The 10,234-nt window shown below is 37.7% G+C and overlaps 1 protein-coding gene across 1 annotated transcript in view; it reads right to left on the minus strand.

Annotated features, from left to right (window-relative positions):
* Positions 1–10,234, minus strand: part of LOC128875021 (uncharacterized) — a 114,672-nt gene that overhangs the window by 78,292 nt on the left and 26,146 nt on the right. The window contains exon 2 of the mRNA XM_054120304.1: positions 1,047–1,076. Within this exon, the coding sequence (XP_053976279.1) occupies positions 1,047–1,076 (30 nt within the window). The remainder of the gene's footprint in view (positions 1–1,046; positions 1,077–10,234) is intronic.

The following is a 10,234-nucleotide window of genomic DNA, read 5'->3' on the forward strand; positions in this document are numbered from 1 at the left end:
TTGTTTCGCGTTGAAATATAAAAAGGCCAAAGAACAGGCTGTGCTTCCGGTCGACATAAGCCCCTCGAACGAGATACCGCATCGCATGAAAGTGAGAAATTGTTGAATGCAAAATAGGACAATTTAAAACTTGGAATAATAAATAGGCGAGCATTCGGAGCCAAGCGTTTAAACTTAAACGCTCTCGACGAATCGCGTGTGCCGCATACGATGAACGCGTTAAGATATACATCAACGTTAACCTCAGACTCCTTGAATATTCACGGGGGTTTTTTTTTTTTTATCCAGCGAAATAGAATTTTATAAAATTGAAAAATCGCGATGTAATAGTTTGTAAATGAAAAGTTTTCTTCACATTTTCCAGTTACCTATATTTTTTCACCAATATTATTTGCGCGTTTTAAAACCAAGCTAAGCCTTCGATACGTCTGCTCTGATCAGTGATCTATAATCAATTAATTTTCCAGTCCTTTCCCTTTCCTTTCACTAGCTTTCGTGCTCCAAGCTCACTGCTACTGCACCAAAATTTCTACTGACTTTGAATTTTCTTATCTAAACTAATCTATACTTTCATATTTCCTACAGTTTCAACCCGTGTTATTTGCGTGTTTCCAACTAAGGCTGAACCTCTCTCGAAGCTGGCATCGGTAGAGTCGCGTTGTCGCGGGGATCTTGCCTGCCGCGGAAAAATTATTTCGGCATGAACAGAACATCGCGATATTCCGGTTGAGGAGTCAGGTTGCCTTTAACTTGGAACCGTTCCAAACGGAGTGCAACAAATTTTGCGCGGACTTCAGAACTGGAGCGTGAGTAAGGGCCCCCTCTACTCCCGTTGGTTTTATGAAAGTATCGGTTCGATTCCAATTTTGGGAACAATCGAACGACGAAACGGATCGCTCACAGTTTGCACGCGAGTTCTGCGCTCCCATCTGCGCTCGTGTAAGCTTTGAGAATCAGCCAGGAACAGCCAGACGCCAGCTCGTTCGCTCCTCGTTCCAGGATCCCGATCGATCCGTTCGCCTCGTCCTGTCCTCTCGCATACAAACCTTCCTCGCAGACGAACCGCGCCTTCTTCACTGCAACAGAGAAACCAGAAATCAGCGATCCGCGGATTCATTTCGTCAGTTTGCTTACGGGAACGCCAGCAACGAATACTGTTAACCCGTTTAGTATCGAACGACGATGTATCATTGACTAGGGGTGAGTAGGGATCCTTGTATCTCGGGGCGCAATCAACCACCAATGTCTTTAGAGTTTTGGAGATTTTTAAGCTGTCGTGGTACACACGTTGTTCCATAGGCAACTCAAATTTTCATGAGCCACTTGCGAAAGGTGTCGATACACAGTTGTGGGTGAGTTACTATATGGTTGCGGATGAAAATCACAGGTCTTAACTTGTTGAATGCGTTTACTAGTTCAGAACTCATTCGTATTACTGTCATTAACTCAATGATAACACTAAAACTACCAACTCGGTCGATTTGATCCGTGTATGTACTTTATACTTTTTTTTTTATAGTCACGCAATTATTTATATTTCTACTACCACGATATTAAGTATAGTTGTATGTCGTAGTGATTTGATATATGTAATTAAATCTAATGATATTTTTTATTTCGATGACATTACTTTCTCTTAAATTTTGTAATTGTCACGGCTAAGTTTTTTATAATATTTGTTTGAAACCTAACTATTGAAGGGTTGACACATTGTTGACATAAAACACGAATACAACAACAAAATAATTTCGCAGATAAACTATTCATGATCCGGTTATTTTTACACACAATTTTAGCAATTTTCAATCAAATATTTACACGGCTTTGAATAGCCAACTTATCTTCCGAAAATGAGAGGTGACTCGATCCATTTCATAGCACCTATAGCGTCAGCAATGTGTTAACAGTAGTGGGATCGCTTTATTTCGCTGAATCAACTGGAAACGTATCTGCGTGAGCACGAGCACGTCCATAAATGGAATTAAACCGCATCGGCTCGATTAAAAGCATACGCGCGTAAACGCGCAGCTGGACTTTCGGAATAATTAAAACGAAAGTGGGTTATTTCGCTTATTTGTCTTAACGCAAACGGGTTGATGGTTAATTTCGTTTCGCCCCACGGAGAAATCGAACGATGGCGAGTCGGTGATTGCGTTTACATAAGTATCTCAGGCTTACTTCACCCTTTGAGACTCGTCGTTAATTGCGTTTCGATCTTTCCATTATTTTCGATAGGGTTGATGATGTTTCGGTTATTCTGACAGGATGGTAATTACTATAATAGTTTGGCTGCGTTGAGAAATTTGGTACTGAGTGAAGAAAAGAAGGGGAAGTAAAGGAATAGTAGAGAAGAAAATAATTGAAATAAAATGAAACGAGATGAAATAGAATGGAACGAAATAAGATGCACAGCAAAATATGAAATTCAACGACAAGCAAGAAGATAGCATTAAACCATTAAATACATTCAGACTACTGCATATATCGTTAGTTGAATCTTTTCTAGAATTTGGGTCAATCTTCTGGTCATAGTGGTACAAAAAGCACATTAAGAACACTGAAAGGGTATTACAGCACATCGTATTGGCAATCCAATGCCATTTCTCCGTCATAAATAAGAACCTATGATCTCTTACATGAATTAAACGACTCTTAAATGTCCGACACTCATGGTTGACATGTTTATCGCACGACCTTTTGCAATATACTAAATATCGTGAAAAAATTCAATTCTCACACACCTCCAAAAATAGTAAACGCAACTTGATGCCAACGCATCACCCTAAGCCTTTGGATGACACCTATCTCGAATTCTCAATCAGAAACTCCCAAGAATTTATATTTCTATCTTCGTTAATTCCACTCTGTTGCGTTTCCATCGCGTACCACGCCCATTCTCCTCCATTTCGCAACTATTACCAAAGGGAAATAAGGTCGGGAGATGAAATCATCATGAAAATAACTAGTTTCAGTCGCCAGAGTTGACCAGTTAGTTTCCCCAGATCGGATCTACGGGTCACGAGCGATGCGAGCGCGAACCATTCGACGGCGAATAAGATTTTTGAGTTTACGTCGACGCCCGATCGTAGCAGCGGTTTAAAAATAGCCGGTCGCATTTAAATGCATTCTCGAAGCCGAAGACATATACGCGGAAATTGATGCTGGAGCTCGTGAATTCGATTTCCACGATTTTCTATTGAACAGCCACTATCTGAATAAATCAATTCGCCGCAATTCACGTGTGACACTTCACCGACAATGAGCCTGCCTTGAAACGGCTTCCATATATGCATTCGACGAACGCGTAGACAGATAGTACCTACACACACGTACACGCCGACACCAGCGAGAAAATCGCGCATACGCCGATCGAGGTATTCGAACAGGAGAAGGGAATTGAATTTCTTCCGGGGGAAAGCATCGGTAACGACATATAAAACGCGCTTGACCGAATGCTCTCGTCTCGATAGAAAATGGAGCCACGCTAACGAACCAATCGATTCAGCGAAGTGAAAATTATCATTATTGCGCGCTCACCGTGAGCTCGGATGTAATTACTTATCCGCGTCTTAACGAACGTTGGCGGAATCGCTCGTTCCAGCGGACATCTGAAACTAGACTGGATATAACAACTGTTGTTGCGTTCTACTTGGATGTAATTTCTTGAGACCACGTCCAATCGAAGAAATTCGATAACTGCGTCTGAACATGGCGAAGCAGACTTAGCGAATATGTGCGATTGTCATTGGAATAATTGCACGCTTGGCAAAATTCATATTTGTTGTTGTATCAGTGTTTGTACTGAATAACAATTAAATTTAATATAAGTGAGCGTGTTTCGGGACTCTTTGTTGCGAATCAAACATTTTTGTTACGTGTTAACCTTTTCGAATATTTTGAACAAATTCAGTCGTTGTAAAGAACGTGTGTGAAGCTAGCAAAAATAAGATGCATGGGTTCTATACGGTATTCATATTTGTACGTAATTACGGTACAATGAAAATAGTACTTAATAATTAAAATAATAACAAGCTTATTCAATTAATAATTGAAAATAAATGCGTTATGTTATTTTCCTCGCATTGTCTCCCGAATTACAAAGGTCTCCTGTTTTACAAAGTTTTGATACTCTGCTTAACAAGCTTTGCGCACATTGTCGGTAGGTACATATTGTTCCAGGAGCTACGAGGCAGCTGTCACAGGTGATGTATTGATGTTGGAGCTATCATTAAAGAGACATCAAATCGCGACACGGGCATAAAGGAAGCAATCGTTTGGCGACAGGTTTCGTAAAATTTTGTTACCTTCTATCACAGACAATAACGTTACCCATGCGGCCAGTAATATGTTTTAATGGTGCTTATAAAATTTGAAATTGGTTAACTGACCTTAGAACAACATAGTTAAAAGTAAACAAAATAAAATCCTTTAGTTTAATTCTTACTTTTCATTCTTTAACTACATTTTTATCAAGGTTTAATTACTGTATTCTATTTTTTATCTCAGTTGTACGAAGTAACAAATCAATGAGGATTATTTTCGTGAATAAGGTGTAAATCTTCGACAATCGATTTCCATTCAACAGATAAAATAAGGCGTTCCTAATAAAAATTCTTTCCCCGCTCAAACACAATCTGAACAAGTATTTTGACTTTCATATTCTCGAGGTGACTAACCTCATATTTCGCACGCTCGGCGCAGACTTATGGTAAATTCTTGGACCTCTCGACTCTACCTGTTGAGAACAAACTCGGCTCGAAAAACTGGATACGAAGAGCGATAAACATGCACAGCCAATATTTTCGAACTCCAAAGCCGTTGCCATTGTCCTATTTTCACGACGATTATGGTCCAAACAATAGTAGTTTCACAGAAATACGATAATCTAAATACAGATTACGATTGTTGATGGATAGCATTAAAATACACAAATAGAGGAATGGATTGTTCATTGCCTCGAAAAGGCAATACAATTCCAACAATACAGTTACATTATTCCACCGAATTTTCAATCAAATTTTGGACATTCTAGAGGTAGCTCTATAGTTAGTATAATACATGATAGATATAACAGCAATAAAAGAATGGTATAGAAAATATTTAAGCGTGCCAATAAATAAAAGGAAAATTATATAACAGGTGGACTCGCGTATTGAAGACAAAATAATGGAAAAAAGATTAAAGAAACACTTTCGTTCTCGATGGCAAGAATGAAAAATATTATTGGATTTAACGGATCATGAAAGCATGAAAGTGCAACATCACGGGCCAGTGCCAGTGCGTACCGTTTAACTCCGCTAGGAACATAGTCAATATTTCACTGGGTCAAATATAATACCGTGCATGAATAATGAACTGTTATCGCGAAAAAATTAACCAGAGTTGACTTCCTGACGGCCAGGACACGAAATTTGACACGAAGTAGCAGCACGACGTAATGCGCGCGTATCCCGACATAACAACGCCGCTGTTTCAACACGTTTTATCGAACTGCAGACGGTCCAATTAGACTTAATAAGATTCAAAGAGGCCTCTAGGTCAAACAGTCCAAGTATGCGTGAATTACTATATCGACGCAAGTGTAGCCAGCAGGGTCGGATTAAAGGTCTTTAAGACCTGGGGCTGGGAGACGATTAGAGGGTCCCTTGATAAGGAGAGAAACGAGAAATGGCTGGTAATGTAGAATATTCCTTGGTATTTTGGAGGATTTTGTACATGATTTATTAAAAAATTATCAGTCAATTAAAAATGATTTTCTCGTTGAGAGTTTGTCATGGTTTATTGTAGCATTTGGAAAAATGAAGCTTCTGGAAGAGTGGTCCATACAGTGAATAATATATGTATATTAAAAATCAGTATTCTTTTGACTGATGCATATATCAGTGAGCTGTATAACGTAATATACTAACATATACGAGGTTAAAATTTTTTTGTTTTTTATTTTTTCTCATTATGGTAAAATATGTTTAATTAAGACTTACTATAATAATATTTGTAAGTGAAACGTGATTTTTCGAAAGTTTCAATTTAGCTGGAAAATAGCGTGAACGAGACAACGTTATCACTTATTATGGACTTTGTTAAAACACTTTAGCATTGACATCATTTTTCATCTGCTTCGTGTTTCAGTTAGACTATAAGTTATGCGTCATGGTAAATTGGGTTAGGTTGTAAAGCAGCCTCATTCGCTGAACCTTTCACCTTGCCCTTTTACCTTGCTACAATATAGTACAACTTCTTACGCCTTCATTTTATTTCATTTTTCAACTTGGCGAGTAAAGCCGTTAAGTAAGAAAATAAAAAATAAGTTAAACGTCGAAAAGAAGTTTCTTTACCTAGAATTATTTGCAAAATCTTTACACCGGGAACATGTCTTTCTTATATAATTCCTATGAATTATGTAACACGGAAAATCATGAAGATTTTACTTAGTTGAATGAGGGTTTGTACCTACCCTCTTACAATTGAGGGAAGATTTAAAATTGTACGAGTTTTTTTACAAATAAATAATAAAGATTACTTTAGGAAAATACAGAATTCATTTCTACACCTAACACATTTTATTCCGTCCAAAAGTTACACGAATTAACCGTAATTTTCCAAACGTGAAACACAATTCGATCGTTGGATCCAATCTTTAATTTGAAACGAACAAATAACGAATCTAAACGTGTTCATCTTGAATACCTTATTCGAAACTTTTCATATAGATGAGACTTTCGCCCATCCCTGGGGTATAGATCCGAGGAGCTCCGTCAATGATCTTTTTTTAATACGGTTCTAATGAAAAGGTCACGAAGCGACGGTATATATAACCCAGGCTCGAGCGAATGCGGTTGACGTGTCGTCGATTCGTGCTTCCGTGTGCCTTGTGTCTACTCGCAAACGAGCTAGCGATCTTCTAACGAACCAGGAGAGACTTAAAGCAATGACCTGTACTAATAAATGCCAGACAATGCGCAGGAATCTATGGTGAGCGAGTAACTGGCCTAAGGTTAACTGCGACACACGAGAATGGCTTCGCCAAGGTGCCATAGCGCGTAGTATACAAGCAGCCAGCGTTCATTCGCACAGGCGAGCGTGTAATCCGAACTGCCGCAGGACGATAATCGAAAGTATTTATTCCATCGTGCGACGAAGTACTCTGCTAACGCTAATTCAGAAATGGAAAGGCTCCCTCATTGAAACAGTCGAAACCTTCTATCGTTGGTACATGAATTTATCATTCTGACTAGGTGTATAAAGGATACCCCAGAATTAGTGTGAGAACCGGAAATAGGGGGTAGCTGAGATGATTCTGAGCCACAATTTCCTTTGCAAAAATGTCGGATGGCGCTTCGTTTTTGAATTATTAACGAAAAGCCACCGACCAATCACAGCGCCCAAGTAGCGCGCCCTCAGCAGCGAGAGGCTGGCCCGATGACTGACCCAATCGTCCTAGCCCGATGACTGACCCAATCGTCCTGGCCCTAGGGAACGTGAAACAGCGTTACGATTCCCGGAAAGTGTAATTCCGTAAGTGTATAAAATACTCCCAGGCGTTGAAGTTTCATTCGGCTCGCATTGATTTCTTCCTCTTGGTGAACTCTTCAACGGCTACTGTGTGTACATTAAATACGCATGCGTTCGATAAAAAAAAAAAAAAAATGCTTGCACAGTCAGGAACAGATCAGCAGGAACAAGCAGAAAATTAGTTCGCGTTTTAAAGTTGAGAAAAAAAATCATACAGATAAAATGTAAGAGTACATAACACTATGTGCTATAAATATAATATAATTGAAACACTGTGATTGTTTACTAATTTGCATTTTACGGAATGGAAAAGAAAATCAAATAAAAATTATAAAAATAATCCTGTAATAAAAATCGAACAAAAGGGGTTAAAATAATAAATAAATTCAGATATGTCGACGAGTAAATATATAAAATAAAAAAGTTACTCGGTACGTTGTACGATCCATGCTAGAATAATAAGTACCACTGTTCTCCATATTCACAAAATGCAAATCGATCGCGACAATGTGAGCGAGAATAAAAATTAACACGTCGATTAAAATATAAAATTGTTGTGCCTCGACCTGTCTACAAGTTCTCAAGGTTTTTTTTTTTTAATATACCGCGAAACTTCCGCTTGTTTGTTTTATCAATAATTTAGCAGACCAATTTCGATTCGATTCGTATCAAAAGCGTAATAGGAGAATAAAAGCAACACGTATCGATAAAGCTAGGAACATAACGTTTATCCTGGGGTAATGGCGTCGTTTGTATTGGAGTACAAAAATTCGTGTATTACGATTAAAAGTTTCCGTGGAACGATATCGGTAACCGCGATGGGGGAATAATAATTTAAAGCGGGGCATACACTTCGGCATCGTTGGCGCCAATATGTGTTCGAAGCTCGCAACAAGAGGGCCATGGATACCACCAACAGGTGCATATCACTTAATTACCTTTTCTTTTGCGAATTAATTACTCTCGACCACTTAAAATTACCTGCGCTCGCGTACATGATGCCATTTGATATCTATACAAGTTGGCCTGCGGCCAGGCACGATTGAAACCCAATATGCAACGGGAAAACCGCTAAAAAGTAATTCGCTTCTACTAAATCGAGTCTAAAATTATTAAATCGTATAGAATTGCTATGTATATGGAATGGGAAAGGTGATACATACGCGAGAGTCTGAAAAAATCGATGAATTTGTGAAACGTGAATTTTTAAAAAGTACTTACAGATAAATTGTCAACGAGCTGTGTGAAATGATGTTTAATTCATACCGTATCGAGGAGTGTAAAAGCGTAAAAATGAGTTGATTAAATGAAATTCATTTAGCCTCAGCGTTCGAAATTTTATATATTTGAAGGATCTATTTCATTGGATGAAAATGTTTATATATGGACGTGAATCAAGGCAATGCATTTGATTCAAAGGGGATTGAAGTCTAAGCTGTGAAAAATTGCACCTATTTTGTTAATAAATTTAATGCTATTAGGTTTATTCATGAGTGATTATTGATCCCATCGATAGACGTCGTTACATTTTTAAACTTTAAAACCTTTTTGTATTAGTATTATATTTAAATATTCGTCGGCATAAAAAGTGCTGCTGCAACATCGCATTCCCTTTGTACCTCATAATACCACAGCACTTCAGCGACAGGATATGCAATACACTTAATACTCTTTTTATGCATTAAGCACGTTCTAAAGAACATCTGGTAAAAAAGAAGGCTTATTGCTTACGGGAAAATAAAGAATTTGCTCCATAACTTTCAAAAACTGAGTAAAAAGCATGGAAGATCTATCTATAAAGGGAAAAGTTTGTATATCTTTTTTAATCTTCCTCTGACATCTTAATAGAGGAAAAGAAAACATTCCAACTGAATAGGAAATGCACGACTGCTTGCATAGTAAAGATATTTATATAATCAAATGCCATACAAAATCGTATCATTCAATCTAAATTCTACAGAAACGATTTATTACCTTCTGAAATAGTAAGAAAAAAGGTTGTACTGAAAATAAAAATAGTAAAGTGATGGTGATCCGTTTAACTTCATACTACCCAAGAGTAAACACGAAGGTATGTATTTCTGGGGAGTCAAACATCCCTCTTTAAAAAAAGAAACGTTAAAATAAACACTTAACAATTCCGTGACTTCTTTATTTATATCTGAAATGATAATACATGCACCTTGAAAACTTTTCAAGAACCATTTATATGGTGTGGCTAAACTGCTTTTCCAGCGGTGCATACGCATAGCAATTACTTTACCAGGAACAATTGTAATGAGCGAGCGTTCATTTTCCAGTCTAAGACGACTTGAGACTACTTAAGAAATGCTATTAGCGAAGAAAGATTAAAAGGTTTAGCACTATTAAATATTCACAGAAATATTTCATTTCCTGAAGAGGAAGTACTAAACAGACTTCCCAAAACAGCAAGGAGAATTTAAATTAAGTTGCAAGAACTAAAAGCACTAACTAACCAGCATGGCACCTACTACACCAGAATCATATTTCTGGTACAGAAATGAATAAAACAATTGTTTAAGAGTATCTAGCAATTATTATAACAGCCTATTAGATAGTAGAAATTCCAACTTTTAATTTGACTCTTGTTAGAATCAAGTCGGACGATTTCTCGCTGTCTTGTAACACCTCACAAATTTGAACTAAAAATTTACAAATTCAAAATGACGGATCTAAAGCGACACAAAATGTGGAAAATGAC

The sequence above is a fragment of the Hylaeus volcanicus genome, chromosome 4, assembly GCF_026283585.1.
Source record: "Hylaeus volcanicus isolate JK05 chromosome 4, UHH_iyHylVolc1.0_haploid, whole genome shotgun sequence".
Lineage (NCBI taxonomy): Eukaryota > Metazoa > Arthropoda > Insecta > Hymenoptera > Colletidae > Hylaeus > Hylaeus volcanicus.